Here is a 16,408-nt window from a genome sequence, read left to right as displayed (position 1 = left end):
GGCCCCGCTGGCTCTCAAAATACCTGAATAATCTGATTGGATGCAGGCATTGTTCAGGTGTTTGGAGAGCCAGCAGGGCCGACTAGCAAGATACTGAAGCTTGGCCCAGCGGGAGATTCCTCCATCCACACAGTTAGCGTAGATGGAGTAATCTGTTGCACTTTTTCATCTGACCAGAGAAAATCTGCAGATACTCCATAGGTGTATGGCCAGCTTTAGTGGCTCATGCTCACCTTTGGTCCAGCACCTCGTGTTACGTGCTGCATAATATACAATATATTACAGAGAGAGAGAGGGAGCCATTCATGATGGCCACAGTAGGTGTGCAGACCCAGGAATTCTGTGTAAAGATCTCGTCCTCAGAGATACAAGAGACTGTCAGGTGGGTTATCTACTGAACGATGGAGTATCATTACTGGGTGAACTGACCCTTAATCTTCAATACAGAGAGACAGACAATCCAACACAAGGCTAGTAGAATATTACCAAGACAACTTTTTCCACTTCTCATTTGTATATGGTGACTGCACCTTTACATGGTTTCCTAGTGTTAATTCAAAAGTGAAATACTTGGCATGCTTGTCATTTTCCCTGGTAGAAGGAATCCAGTGATTGGTGTTTCTGCGAAGTAGCACTATGTAGAAAGTCCAAAGACAGTGCTGCTCCAGGTCAATCCACCTTCATCCGCTTAAGCCCTCATTGACATGAGAAACGGCCGATCCGTGCTGTGTGCACAGCTGTATCGGGCCGCTCCCGGGAAGGACAGGTACTGCGTGTGATTGTACGCAGCAGCCTGTCCTTCTCTATGGGAGTACGCGGCCGTACGCTCACCCGAACTGCACGTCCGGGCGGGTGTCCGTACTCGTACGCTGACAAAATGGATCCTGTCTGCGTCCGAGCAGGGACACCCGCACCCATACAGATGTGCAGTTCAGGTGAGCGTAGAGTGGCGTACGGCCGCGTCTTCCTATATAGAAGAACAAGCTGCTGCGTACAAATCACATGCAGCAACTGTCCTTCCCTGGAGCTGCCCGATACGGCCATGCACGCAGCACGGATATGGGCCAGCCGTTTCTTGTGTGAATGAGGGGCTAAACGAGCACCCAGTCCAGCTCATCACAGATGAGTCCAGCCTCAGTGGGTTTTGGCCCGATTTTGTGCCGGAACGCACTGGATCGCATCCCGGCCGACTCACTGCGTTCTGGGGGGTGCGGGGGGGCTTGTGGCGTTGCATTGAAGTCAATGGCACCGCAGCCACACCCCCGGACACAGTGCAATCGCCCGCACTCAATGCACATCAATGCCTGCGTGCCGGACTGGTGCGGTCAGAAGAAATGCAGCATGCACTATTTTTTTCTAACTGCATCGGATCAGGCCAGAACGCTAGCCCTCCGGGCCCATTCACACCAGATCAGTTGTGTTGCGATATGTTTTTTTAAGGGATGCTAATGGAAAGGCCCAGAAAAATGAATGGGGCTTGTTCACAACGCTCTGTTCCGTTGTGTGGCATTACGTTACACTGAAAAGAAAAAGAACAAGCACTACTTTTTTTCAGCACAACGTAACGCAACAGATGCAGTGTGAACTAGCCCCATTCACGGCCATTCATTTTTCAGTGCCCTTCTCTTGGCATCCATTGAAAAACAGATCAGAACGCAACAGATTGGAAGGAAATCTGTCAGTTGACTTGCGATTTCCTTCTGCTTTTGGTGTGAATGCACCCTTCGTAAATCCACCTCATTGTGTCTACTGACAGTTTTTAAAAACCCTTTGGCTATCCTGCTTTGTGTATATCCGCTTGAAATGCATATTCCCTTTGAGTAGCATAGTGCTGCTGAATTTCTGACCTTGTAATATGATTACAGCCCTTGTGATATATTTCTTAACCTGAGAAATGCTGACGTGGGATGATGGAGCCTCAGCATTTTTTTTTTAAAGCTGAACCCTAGGCAGATAAAAGAAAACGCCAATTTATGTAGTTATGTGTTACTTAAACAGTCTCTAAATGTATATTTGAATGCAGCTAGTGCATGTACCTGAATCTGACTTAGTACCAGTCCATTGTAATGCCCCATATAGTAGAATTCAGACTGTTGACTGCTTTTTATTTTAGTGATTGCTGTCAATTGAGGTTGGTATATGGCACACATACACTCTCCTTGGGAGGATTTCTGACTCTCATTAGCTGCATGCATGCTCCAGGTCAGGATCTCATCAAAATCCAAGCAAGAAAAGTCAGGCAAATGGCATTTTCAAAATGAGGTCAGCAGGTGTTTCTTTCATGACAGGCCTACGTTGATTGCATACCATTAGCTGTAAGCTGTTTTGGCGGATTTAAGAACAGACTTGACATGTTTTGCTACTGTCTTGCAGCGAGCACAGGGCAGGACATCGCCCGGAGCCTCCTTTGGATTTTCAGTCTTCAATCTAATGAATGCCATCATGGGAAGTGGAATCCTGGGGCTATCTTTTGCTATGGCCAGCACGGGAATCATTGGCTTCAGGTATTTAATACAATTTAACTCTTTGTAGCTTGTTTACCTGGCATGTCGGAGAGCATGTGACCCCCTTTTAGGGTGCACTGCTCAGGGTTGAGTGGCCTATCTCCAGGCCCAGCACTGTCATATGACAAAATTCATGACATCCTCAACCATGTGTAAGCCAGTGACGTGCCGTGCCTTCTGTGCTGGGTGAGGCACCCCCCAGCCCGCCATAGCTCTGCCCCCCAGTATTACTCTTTCTTTTGCATTTGCTTAATAAAAACCATCTACACTAGTGAAGGCGCCCCCTGTTTGTTTCTATGTTTTGTCAGATACTCCAGTGTCCCTGACTGATGTGGGGCAGCCACCTGTAGAATTCCAGCGTGCATACATTCCCAGTGGAGGGGTCATCTTCGGCACTAGTGGCTTATATTTTCGTGTATAAGTACCCTGTTTATACTGTATAGATATGTTAGCCCATGTCTTGTAGGTTTTCTGAGACACACGGTAGTATAAAAGGAAGCGTGTAACATGTGACATGAAAATACAGTGTCACAGACTGAAACCGATTGATTTTTCTGCTAATGACAAGCAGTTAGCAGATTTGTCACATTATGTTTAAATTACTGAGACTTTAACAAAGAAACTGTATGGGGCTGACACGTCAGTAGGCCTAGACACTGCAGATAGACATCTATAGTGCCTGGGGATAAATATGTATTACAGTGTAACGGTAATCATGTTACTGGTGGACAATGCAAAAATGTGGCGCTTCATCGAATTGGTAAACTGCTGTATTTCTAAGTGCTCTTATATTGGTGAGCTATTCCGTTTAAGAATGTTATCCAGTTTTTAGCAAAACACCCCCATTGTATTCAGATATTCATAATATTTTTAACGTGCTCAGCACTCAATCTTCTTTATTTATTCATCAAAAAATAATCATCATCATAACATGATACAAAAGGGCCCTTTCGTATCATGTCATAATTATTTTTTGATGAATAAATAGAGAAGATTTAGTGCTGCAACACCTGGGCATTTTTTGTTACTACATATAAGGAATTAGGGACAGGGTTTGATGGGGAGCACCTCATAGATAGATAGATAGATATACATTTTGTTTCCTTCTTTGTACATAACTGTAGACTTTCAGAAATGGAGTCTGGAAGGCCAGAGTGGGTCTAATCTAGGTTTCCCGTGAGTGTGTACTTCCATGTATATACAGGTGGCTGCTGTGCATAGTACATATTCTGAATTCATGCAAGGTAATCTGCCTCTGGGCTGCTCTTCAGAAGCTGTCTGCCACATTGACATTCAGAGACGTCCCTAATGCTGTCAAGGAAGACAAGGAAGATAAAAGGGTCATCAGCTAGTGGAGCGTATTATAATGCCTTCCTGACTGCAATCTTTATAATACAGAATGCCACTAAGTTCCTTTAGTATTGATATTGTTTTAGGGCTTGTTTACACCATGTCTGCAACAAAGTTTGTTAAAATCCTTCCAATGTACATTGATCACCCAGAAGGGATTCTGTTTTTACATCACACTACGGGTACACTGAGACGTGGAAGTCGGGTCAGGTGGGGTGGAAGGTAGGTTTAAAGTTAAACTGGCCATACCTCATACTTGTGAGAAACAAACGAGAGTTATAGGGAGCTGAAGAAGTCCGATTTTCCAATATATCGTCCAGTACCAACGACACTACTATAGGAAGCACTTTTTTTAACATGCCTACTAATGGGTCATGTATATCTGAGAATGGATCTGCCCAAGTGGTGCATGTGTGGAAGTCACACACTTTGTGATTTTCGTTGTTCGACATTATCTTTTGTGTGTGTATATATGTATGTATATCTAAATATCTACAGCACAGCTACTTGGGTGTTAATAGTGCAGAGTGCACATTAATACTTGTAACAAATACAGCAATTTCTGTGGCTTTGAAATGTAATAAAAGAGGAAGCTGGTCAGCATTTTCTGCTAGCTGACTGTTTTCATGACTTCATGTTTCCTAACAACTTCCATCCACCTCTGGAGAACGCTTATTCTTTATACCCTGTATGTCAATGACAAGTACTCGTAATGCTGCATACTACAATGTGTTCTTGCTTTAAAATGGATCCTTAAACTCATTCCACTTGAAAAAGAAGCTATTCCGGGGCTCCCTCAGCTTGTTAACAAAGGGCTGTGTGAAGTCTGAATCCTTATCGATGATCAGCCAGTGCTGAGATGAAAGAGATGTTGAGTTATGTCCTAATAATCAGTCGGTCTCAGCAATGCTGGTTTTGAATAAAGGTTCAGCCTTAATTCTGACGTCGACATTTTTATTTATTAATCGCTGAACAGCCCTCTGTTTAAAGGGTAGCAATATTGAACTACAGTAAACCCCATTATCCAGCATTCAAGCAACTGACACTCTCAAGCAACCCGCAAAAACAAAAATCAAGGGAATAACATATGCTCAGTTTTCTTTTTTCTTTTTTTTTTTGCCGGTGACTTGATGGACACTAAAAAAAATTGCCAGTTGCTTAGTGGACAGTACACTAAAATTTTTTGTTAACAAACAAATGTTTTTAGTTGCTAAATAAATTCTTTGTTTGCCTCTCACTGCCGGCCAGCGGCTAGATTTTCGAGGTCGGCAGCAGAATGTAAACAATGGGGAGAAATAGCCAGCCTGCTATTGGCTATTTCAAATTGCAATAGCCAATAGCAGGCTGGCTATTGTGCCCACCCACTGAGCAGAGGAGCGGACCTCAGAGAGAACTTTCACTCTCAGATCTGCTCCTCTGCTCAGTAGGTGGGGTTTCAATAGCTAGTCGGCTATTGCAAATTGAAACAGCCAGTAGCAGGCTGGCTATTGAAACCTTGCCCACCAAGCAGAGGAGCGGCCCTGAGATGGAACGTTTTCTCTCAGGTCCGCGCCTCTGCTTGGTGGCCAAGGTTTCAATAGCCAGCCTGCTTTTAGCTATTTCAAATTGCAATAGTCAATAGCAGACTAGCTATTGAAACCCTACTGAGCAGAGGAGCGGACCTGAGAGATAACTTTTTCTCTCAGGGCCGCTCCTTTTGAGTGCGTGTGTGTGTCTCTATTTAGATAGATCAATATACATATAGATATTCAGGAGGTTCATGAGCCTTGCACATAGTTTATTTTGTAACTTAGTGTCAGCTTTTTCTCAGCTAGGCTAACTTTGTCATCAAAAGGCTTTTTCGTCATCATTCGCGCAAACAAAACATATGGCGGCTTCCCTTTTAGTCAACATTCTTGCTGAAACAGAAATATATCTGTATCTCCATCTCAAGGTGACTATTGAACTTCTTTCTGTCTTCTTTATTCTTTCCTAGTGTTCTGCTGTTGATAGTGGCACTGTTGGCTGCGTACTCCATTCACTTGTTGCTCCGTTTATGCATTCAAACTGGTAAGTTTTCATTTTTGTTGGTTTGCATGGTAAGCACTCATACACTGGAAAGGTATTAAATAATGACACAGTGGCTTATTCTTGTATTTCTCAGGCTCTCATCATTCATCTACTAAAAGCTTTGCCTGAATGCCACCTGTTGTCCAGGGCTGCTTTAAAGTAGATGTAAGCCCAATCACTAAATCTCATAAAAGCTTTAACATGTTAATGTCATTTCAAAAGCTGTTTCACGTTTCATTTAAAATGTAGAGATGGAACTTTGATCAGCCAGGACTCTGAAATAACAAAGTTTTGGGAGTTCAGCATGATGATGTCATCATGCTGCTGTCTGCACCCTTACTGTTTGTTACTGCATTTTCCTTATTGGGGTTTGTTGGATAGGGTGTCCCCCTGCTGGGCATTGTGGTTCCTTTTGGCAGGTTTTAGGGCCCATTCACACCACATACAGATCATCTCCAGACCTGACCAGATTGTTTCTGGACCCAAAATGCATCTTCATGTATCCCTATGCTATTTTAGGCCTCTGTTCACACCAGCGCAGTCCGTTCCAGACCAGAAAAATACTGCAAGTCTCATTGTGTCTGGTCTTGAATGCACTGGAACTGCGGCAGGCTCACACCATTTTCCAGACCAGATCTGGTCCGGAAAATGGTTTGAACCTCCCCTTAGGTAATCCACAGCAAACACTGCTCAAATTCCAGAACTGGCTTACACTGTAATTGCATCCCAGGTGTAGACAAACAAGCGCGCCGCTGCCTATGGCAATCAAATCCAGAAATAGCCGCACTCCAACGTTCCCCACCGAAGATAAAAATCTTTATTTATGGAGCAAATACATACTGTTCCTCTCCACATTTTCGAAAGCACTAACCCGTTTCACCATTATGGCTTACTCAGTCATGCTATCTCTGTGAGTTAGCCGGTTTGGTGAAACGTGTTTGGAGGTTGAGCATATGTACAGAGGAACTAACAGTATATATTTGCTCCATAAATAAAGATTTTTATCTTCGGCGAGGACCCTTGGAGTGCGGCTATTCCTGGATTTCCTTTGATAGGCTGCTATGTCAGCACAGTACTTGTGTAGCAGCTGTTCGGAGGGACACAACATCCGACATACCCGTAAATATCGGTGGCCATAGCTTTGCAAGAGAGAAAAGATTGTTGTTGTCACTTGCCAACAAGTAAGTATATGGTGTTTTGGTTTCTCCTATTTTCTGCATGTCGGTGCGGATGTCTCTACTCGTATACTAACAGGATGGATCATGTCTGCGTCCGAGCAGGGACACCTGCATGGACGTGCAGTTCGGGTGAGCATGCTGCCGCGTACTCCCATAGAGAAGAACAGGTGCCATATTGTGGTAGTTGGGCAGCAGCACTCTAACACATACACAATGTGCATTTACGGCCCATACACACCACATCCAGATCATCTCCAGACCAGACCAGATTGTTTCCGGACCCAAAATGCATCTTAATGTATCACTATGCTATTTCAAGCCTCTCTTCACACCAGTGCAGTCTGTTCCAGACAAATACTGCATGTCTCAGTGGTCTTGAATGCACTGGATCTGCGGCAGGTCCACACCATTTTTCGGACCAGATCTTGTCCGGAAAACGGTGTGAACCTGCCCTAAAGGGTGAGTTCACTTTCCCAAGTAACTTGGGAAAATGGAATTACCTGATCAAATCTGGCTTCTCCCCCCGCCCCCCTCCACCTGTACTTACCTTTTGGTGAACGGTCCTTTCCCTCCGCCAGTATGGGTGTACTAGCTGCACTCCGCACTGCTGTCCAGAGCAGCTCTGCACAATGGATTGTGAATTCCGCTCGCAAATTGCGGGCACACATTGGTCAGGACAGTCACCTGACTGCACTGACCAACGGGAAGTCTTCTTAGCACAGCTAAATTTGGTTTTGGTTAAAATTACAAGTAGGGACACATAGATTGGGTCCCCCGCTTTAGTCCTTGGAGAAATAGTTTTTCCCAAAATTTCCGCAGCCCTGTATTTATTTCTGTTTATAGAAATGTGAGACTATAAGTGAAAAATTATATCTTGTTTAGGTTTTTAGTAACTCTTTGTTATATCTCCAGCTGTTACGTCCTATGAGGATCTTGGCCTCATCGCATTTGGTTCACCTGGAAAGGTATTAGTTTTTTTCCCCCCATTTGCTTATATCGCTATTACTGAAATCAGAATATCCTAGAAATACATTCTCCTATACAACATAAGTCACACGAATCTCAGACTATTCACATCCCAGTGATTCTTCAAGACCATTTTGCATTAGAAAAAAATAGTTTTGCATTTGTTCTGTGCCATATATTCAGAAGCCTCCATGTAATTAGCGAAGCACATCAATGATTGTTTTTTCCCCGTAAGATCCTCAATACCCGGATTTAATTTGTTACTAGAAAAAGCGCAATCATTTGGTTTCCATTGTGGAGCAAACAACCACATGATTTTATTTGCAGTCAGTCTTTTAGAGCTGCCAGACATAATGGCTGATTTTATTTTTACATGACATATTATTTATATCTTTTTCTGTTTAGATCATTGTGGCAAGCACCATTCTTATTCAGAATATCGGAGGTAAGAGCTACAATTTACTACAAGTTGAAGGAACGTTAAAGGAGAACTATGGGGTTAAGGCTTTTCCCCATAGTTTTCCTTAGGGTAACGGGAGGACACAAACTAGCGTCCTCCCGTCACCGCTACAGCTCGCGGTATACTGAGACGCCACAGCTACTGCTCGCGGTATACTGAGATGACGCAGCTGAAGCAGATCCCGACAACTATGTCTGGATCCGCCCAGATGCGTGAGTGACAGCTGGCTCTGCCTATCTAAAGGCAGAGCCAGCTGTACCCTCCCCCATCCGTTCCGCCAGTCAGCGCTAGCGGGGTGGGGGGAATCCAGCCCCTCCCCTGTCACGGCAGAGAGCTGTGACAGGATCGAGAGGTGAGCGAACGCCGGTGTTCGCTCACCTCCCGATCTACTAAGCCGACGTGTGACAGTCTCATTGCCACAGGTCGGCTAGAACTATGAGGTGAGTGAAAAGCACTTACCTCATAGTTCTCCTTTTTTAAACCTGAATATAAATGTTTAACCTTGTAAAAAAAAGTACTAATGGATGAACAAAAATATAATCATGTAGGTCGAAATGTGGATATAGTTATGTGAAAAAGTAAGTACACCCCATGGAAATTGTTGACTTTTTCAATAGATTTGAGCATTCAAACAGTGCCTACTAGGGATGCGCCGATACTTGAGAACTACCAGGGTTGCCGCTTGGACCTAGCTCTGGCGCTCCACCACTGTCCTGAAATTGGTCTGTATTGTTTTAGAAAAATGTCACATGACAATAAACAACAATGTATCGGTACTTGTGTCTGAGTACTTGGGCAAGTATCAGTACTTGTACTTGCAAAAATGCATCCCTAATATATAGTTATAAACACAAAATCATACATTAAAACAGAGATGCACAAATCCCAGGAGCTCCGCGCACTCCTTACAAATGACAGCTGCCTCCTCACTTTTGAATTTTTCTCTACTTTAGTCTTGGAGCTGGAAAAGTATCTGTACTTGTACCGAGTATGGTACTTGGTATCGGTGCATCCCTAGTGCCTACAGATACAGGTGATATACTTAAACAAATGGCACATAACATTGATCTGGTTTATTCATTTTTATCTAAATAAACAAAAATGCAGATTTGTCATGTGGAAAAAGTAAGTACACCCCATATTTACCACCACTTTAATTCATTAAATTAGATTTGGGTGTTCCAGATTAGGTGCCAATGATTAGAACCTCTTCAGGGCATATGCAGGTGGAACATTTCCTATTTAAACCTTGCAAAGCTAGGGCCTGTTCTCTTTGCTACTGAAGTGCGGTGTCATCATAACAAGGCCCACAGAGCTCTCCAAAGGGCCTCAAAAAGAAAGTTGTCGATGCCTTTAAGTCTGATAAGGCCCTTTAAAATGATTGCCAAATGATTTGAGATCAATCATTCTACTGCGAAAGAAATGATCTACCAAGTGGTGTAGATTTCAAACGGCTACTAATTTGTCCAGGACTGGCCAGCTCAGCAATTGCAACCCAAGAGCTGACCTGTGCAGCCTGCTATAAGAAGTCTCCAAGAACCTCACAATTTCATTACAAGGTGTTCAGGTAACTCCTGCAAGGCTTAGGCATAAATTGCATGCATCTATAATCAGAAAGAGATTGCATCAATTTAACTTGCATGATACATGTGTTGAGAACAAGCCTTTGCTGTCGAAAAAAGAACATTCGAGCAAGATCACAGTTTTCCATTGAACCTATAAGCAAAGAGCTTGCCATTGAACATCTAGGAAAAGACCAGACCTTCTGGAACAATGTACTGAACACTGATAAATGAATGATAGAGTTGTTTGGCCACAGTAACAGACATGTTTGCCACAAATCAAAGACACTATTTCAGGAGAGGAACCGCATAACAATCGTGAAGCATGGTGGCGGAAATGTTATTATTTGGAGTTGCTTTGCTGCTTCAAGGCCTGTGTAGCTTGCAGTGATTAAGTCATCTATACATTCTGCATTATATCAAAGTGTACACGATTAAGCCCATGAAATGCATTTGAGGGGCGCAATGCAGGCACTGCGTCATGGCAGGATCTGAATAAAGTTGGTTTTATGTGGTGATCCTTCGGTGTGCGGCTATTCGTTTATCACAAAAGTTTATATCAAACTGTCCTTGAGAATGTGAGGCCATTTGTCCAAAAGTTAAAGATGACCTAAAATTCTTCTTTCAACATGATAATTAGGGATGTCCCAATACCAATACTAGTATGGGTATCGGGGCCGATACAGGGCATTTTCACAAGTACTTGTGAAAATGCCCCAATACTGAAGGCCGATCCTGGCCCTCTAAATTTTTTAATCAGATCGGCTGCCTCAGATCCCACGCTTGTGGGGTCCTGAGGTAGCCTTCCGGGGACGTGGCAATAGCTGTCTTTGACACTGCCTGCCAGGTCCCACATCTCCTCCTTCCTGGCGCAAGCACAGCTCGAGGCAGCCCCACACCGTGAATACAGCCTTGGGGCGTGCCCAAGGCAGGCCCCCGCTCCGTTCGGCTCGCTATGTGCCTGTAGAGAGGGCTCAGCCCAGCACCTGTCAGCAGAGCCGTGGAGAGACGCAATATGCAGCCCTGGTGACATCTGTATGCAGCGCTGGAGAGACTCAATAGGCAGCCCTGGTGACATCTGTACGCAGCCCTGGAGAGACTCATTATCGGTCCTGGTGACATCTGGGCGCAACCCTGGAGAAACTCATTGGCACCCCTGGTGAGATTCATTGGCACCCCTGGTGAGATCTGTACGCAGCCTGGTGAGATCTGTACGCAGCCCTGGAGAGATTCATTGGCAGCCCTGGTGACATCTAGACCCAGCCTGGTGAGAAAGTGCCCTAAAATAATTAGTCTGTATTGTTTTAGAAAAAAATGTCACATGCCCCATGTAAGAAAAAGTATCGGTAATTGGTATTGGCAAGTACCTGAAGGAAAGTACTTGGTCTTGGTCTTGAAAGAGTGGTATTGGGACATCCCTATTGATAATGATTCAAAACTCATTTGCAAATCCACCAAGGAATTGCTCAGGAAGAAGAAATAGAGAATTAGGGAATGCTTAAGTTAAAGCCCGGATCTGAATCTTCCAATTGGTACACCTGTTTTGGTGATAACTGCCCAGGAAGAGAACTCCTATTACTTTGGAGATCTTTCTTCTCGCTTCCTGTTGTGTGCGCAGCACAGGAAGTGAAGGAAAACTGCCCCAACAGACAGCAAAAAATAAAACAGACAGGGTTTTTTTACCCTTCCTTCTATCTAACATTTAAAAAGAAATGTTTTGCCTTTTAAAATCTCTTTATCTGCTTTGAGTTCACCTCTGCGTGCTAGTTATACCACAGAGCTGAATATAATTTCTTTGCCATGTAAATAAATGGCAAAATGCAAAAGGAACTTCAGATCCCGGCTGTCAGGTTAGAAAAATAACACTTTGGAGTTTGGTTAGTTGCCATAAGTAACACCGGCTCCACTTTGTATGAATCGGGAACCTTTTCTTGTGCTCAAGTGAGTTTTTTCCTTTCTCACAAGACTTTAATATGTTTTACGACTTTATCAGAAGCCCCCATTTTATCCGAGGGTGACTCCCAGGCTTAAAGGGCAGGCTCTGCAGACCGTGTAATTCTCCTTATGAACACTTGAAACAACAAGGAAGCCAACACCTTTACGCTTTGCATGTTTCTGTCTCCCTCTGGATGGAGACCGAGCAGGCAAAGCTTCCAGACCATGCACTGTTCCATTAGTTACACTTTATAAACACATGTTCTGGAAGTCATTGTTTACTGTGGTCTGTCTGTGCTATCCTCAGGAAACCTCACACTGATGTTGTATGTGTATAACCATCTTATATCCCATCCATATGTAAGCAACAGCAACTGGCTTCAGGCATGTCTATGAGCTGATTATACCTGAATGCTACCACGGCTGAGGTCTAGTAAGGACAGGTGCTCTTCTGAAGGTGGTCGTGTAAAATTCTTTTCAGGAGTTGTCGGCTTCCCAGACCTTAAAGCATAACTCCGGGCACACTTTATTAATCCTTGCACTACCCCCACACTGCAAAGGGTTAACTGCTAATTTTTGCGACTACAGCAAAGTTATACTCACCCAATCCCTACGCTTCAGGGGTGGTATGTCCCGCAGAGTCCTCACATCCTATACACGGTGCATAGAACGTGATGGGTCAGGGACCTGAGACTGCTGCAGCGGAGGGGGAGCAAGGTGGAAGGGACCATTCTAAGTCTCCATTCACACATAGACGTTCTGCGGACATGCGTCACAGTCGCGTGTGTTTTCTTTCCGCGTTTGCTGCACATTCCCATTGATTTCAATGGGTTCCTGTATGTGCAGAAAAAACGCTCATGTAGAAAAGTCTGAAACATCCTGAGTTTTTTTTTTTTGTTTTTTTTTTCTCCACACGTTTGTGCACGTTTTTACTCCCCATTTCTCGGACGTGTTTGGGGAGCCAATAACTAGTAATGGCAATGCAAGCGTAGAGGCAAAGGAAATCTCACTGCTCCAATTTCTTAGCCGCCATCAGGACTCCTTAGGTGCTGGTCTAACAGGTGCATCTCTACCTTGCAATGTAGTATACGAACAGACCGCACTATCCAGAGAATTCCAATACTACGGACTTTATTGAAATTCCCAGCAAATCCAGTATAACAGTGTATAAAACGGCAAATACCAAATACCCCCAACCAGCTACAACCTCTTACCTGTTTCACCCGTAGGCTTATTCATAGCGGTTTCATACACTTTTATCCACTGTTACACTGGATTTGCTGTGAATTTCAATAAAGTCTGAAGTATTGCAATTCTCTGGATAGTGCGGTCTGTTCGTATATTACGGCAATGCAAGCGTGTTTTGTATTTGTGCGCGTTTTGGGAACGTCTGTCAAAGTGCACATTTTTATTCGCATTTGATGCACGTTCCTAAAATGTCTAGGTGTGAATGGGGAGTAAGAACCAGCTTGCTCTGAGGATCAGGTGAACCTAGACGAAAACGGTCAGATGACCCTTGCAGTACGGGGGTAGCTCCACTGAAAGGGTTAATAAAAATGTGTGCCCGGAGTTTTTCTTTATAGTGATAACATCCTAAGCTGCATAGATTTATTCACTATACGTCACATTGAGTCCATTAGCCAATGTTTCAGAGGCCACGCAGGGTCCTGTCTTCAGGGTGACATAGTGACCACACACACACACACACACACTGCAAGGGATAAATGCTCAGTTATGCCCATTAAAAAGTTCTCATAGTGTGCAAATGTTTCATTCTAGACTGTCCCACACATGCACTTAATTTACATTTTAAGTTGGCAGTTTGTCCAATCCTTCATTAGTGCTGAGGATATCTCGTGTGGCTCAGGCCGCATGTGGAGCCCGGAACAGCCCCGAACAGGTAAATCAATCGATAGCCGACGAATCGACGATCGAAAACGTTGCCAACGTTTTCAATCGTCGATTTTAATCGACTAAATCGATTAACTGTTGCAGCTCTACTCAACTGAGGGGGGAAATGCTCCATTCCCGTAGTGCACTATGAGCTTTCCTAAGTTTTGCTCCACCATAAACTGGCCAAGCTGTGCAATGTCATGATGCATAGATGGTTGCTAGCATAAGCATTGTACAGTATGTTTTTGTTTGTATGAGGAATTGGGTTTGCATAGCAGTTTTTCTCCATAAGTATGTATATGATTGGGGAAATGTATCAAAACTGGAGCAGACAGAATCTGGAGCAGTTGGTTATGGCAACCAATGAGCTTCTCTCTTCAGTTTGTTTAGTTAAGCTTTTCAAAAGCTTTGAAAATGAAAGATAGAAGGGGATTGGTCACTATTGGCAACTGCTCCAGATTCCTTCTGCTCCAGTTTTGATAAATTCCCCCTGATGTATTTACTGGTAGTGGATTGCCCCTCTAAAATCTTCCTTTTATAATGATTAGACCAAAATCCTTGTTTAAACATAGGCACCGTTTTGCTTCCGGAACGCCTCTTGATTTCAATGCCCCATTGTGTCTTTTATGTAGGATAATGAATTTATTGTTGAGTAAAGCTAACATGTCCCTTCCCCTGTCACATGTGTAGCTGCTGCTTCTCTGATAAGAGTGAAAGAACTCTGCTTTTTCTGTAAAAGGTGACAACTTAAAATCCTTTCATGTCTAGTGAAGGAAGAGAGCCTGCAAAAGCTCTGCAAATCTCAGCTACATGACAGCTACACGTTGCGGGGACAACACTTTGCCCTGATCTGTACACTACCTATGCTCCCGGGGGTTTTGAATGTTACAAGGAGACTTCATACCAAGGTAATGTCACTGGGTCCTGGTGGTGCATTCCTTAAAATATATGCCCACAAAGTGACTGCCTTCATTGTATATGACCGGTACACTTTGAGGCCTTGTACTTAAAGGATCCTCCTGGTGGGCTTATGGTATACATGACTGCTTAGCATGGAGAGACTGTAGTAGTCATTTTTTTTTTCCTTTTTGTCTTATTGTAAACATGGAATGAAACATTGATGCCACATGTGACTCCTAACACTAACAGTGCTTTTCCTAAAAGGGTGAAGACAGGAGAAGTGAACAATCTAGGACAACATAGCTGAACTGGAAAAATTCTCCAATTCAGCTCACTTTCCAGTTCATCTATGTTGTCCTAGATGGCCACTTCTCCTGCCTTCTCCAAACTCTTCAACCTTTTGGGAATAACCCTGTAAGAATTGGCAGTCCAATGAGTCATTTTTCCAATTGTCAATAAGTACTAAAGGTAGCTTAAAATATAAAATCATAGATACCTGGTCTGACCATTTTTGCCAATGTGGCCTTATTCATATAGACTTTGGCTTGTCTAAGAACCATGTGTACAGCAAACAGTAAAGAAAAGCTACAGTTTTTGGTGTGGTTAAGCACACCACTTTTAATCCAGGGCTGGACAAATTCCAGGAGCCGGGTAGCCAATGCTCCTTAAAAATTACAGCTGGTACCTAACTTTTGAGGTTTCCTCTAGTTGTTGTCAATGGAGTTGGCTCCTAAAAAAAAAAAAATATTGCGGACTCCTGGATTGGACAGGCTGGCTCCTAAATCCATATTAAAGGAGAACCATGAGGTGAGTGCTTTTCACTCACCTCATAGTTCTAGCCGACCTGTGACAATGAGACTGTCACAGGTCGGCTCAGTAGATCAGGAGATGAGCGAATACATACCGGCGTTCGCTCACCTCTCGATCCTGTCACGGCTCTCTGCCGTGACAGGGGAGGGGCTGGATTCCCCCCTCCCCTCTCCGATCCGCCAGCGCTCACTGGCAAAAGGGACGGGGGAGGGGGCGGGTACATCTGGCTCTGCCTCTAGATAGGCAGAGCCAGCTGTCAGTCACGCAGCTGGGCGGATCCAGACAATTGTCGGGATCCGCTTCAACTGCAGCGTCTCAGTATACCACGAGCAGCAGCTTGCGGTATACTGCGGCGTCTCAGTATACCGCGAGCTACAGCTCGCGGTATATTGAGCCTAGGGTGACGGGAGGATGCTAGTTTGTGTCCTCCCGTTACCCTAAGGAGAACTATTGGGAAAAGCCTTACCGCCATTGTTCTCCTTTTAAGTTGTCTGCCTCTGCTTTAAACTATCTGCTAGCATGCTTCAGCTAGCAGCTTTACTTGAAGCTTGTTGAAAGTCTACTGACGTCTGCTAGCAGCTTGTTTATGGTGGCACTCAGCACTCCTATTAAGATATGTGTTTAATATCCCCTAACTGAATCTGAAGCTTTCATTGAGGGCTTCATCAAAGCTGCTTGAAGCTAGTCAAAAGCTAAAAAAATAAATTTGCAAAAGCATGCTCTACACACTGTTTTTCTACAAGATGATCAGTCTGTTAATAGGGGTGTATGTCTACAGGTGTAGTGACCCCCCCCCCCCCC

The 16,408-nt window shown here is 44.0% G+C and overlaps 1 protein-coding gene across 1 annotated transcript in view; it reads left to right on the top strand.

Moving 5' to 3' along the window:
* The window catches only part of SLC38A6 (solute carrier family 38 member 6), a 59,908-nt gene that overhangs the window by 5,203 nt on the left and 38,297 nt on the right, over positions 1-16,408 (top strand). Inside the window, exons 3-6 of the mRNA XM_018562526.1 lie at positions 2,378-2,504; positions 5,830-5,903; positions 7,994-8,046; positions 8,453-8,492. Coding sequence (XP_018418028.1) covers positions 2,378-2,504; positions 5,830-5,903; positions 7,994-8,046; positions 8,453-8,492 — 294 coding nt within the window. The remainder of the gene's footprint in view (positions 1-2,377; positions 2,505-5,829; positions 5,904-7,993; positions 8,047-8,452; positions 8,493-16,408) is intronic.

The sequence above is a fragment of the Nanorana parkeri genome, unplaced genomic scaffold, assembly GCF_000935625.1.
Source record: "Nanorana parkeri isolate BGI_ZX_2015 unplaced genomic scaffold, ASM93562v1 scaffold20, whole genome shotgun sequence".
NCBI lineage: Eukaryota > Metazoa > Chordata > Amphibia > Anura > Dicroglossidae > Nanorana > Nanorana parkeri.
This window is presented reverse-complemented; position numbering and strand designations above follow the sequence as displayed.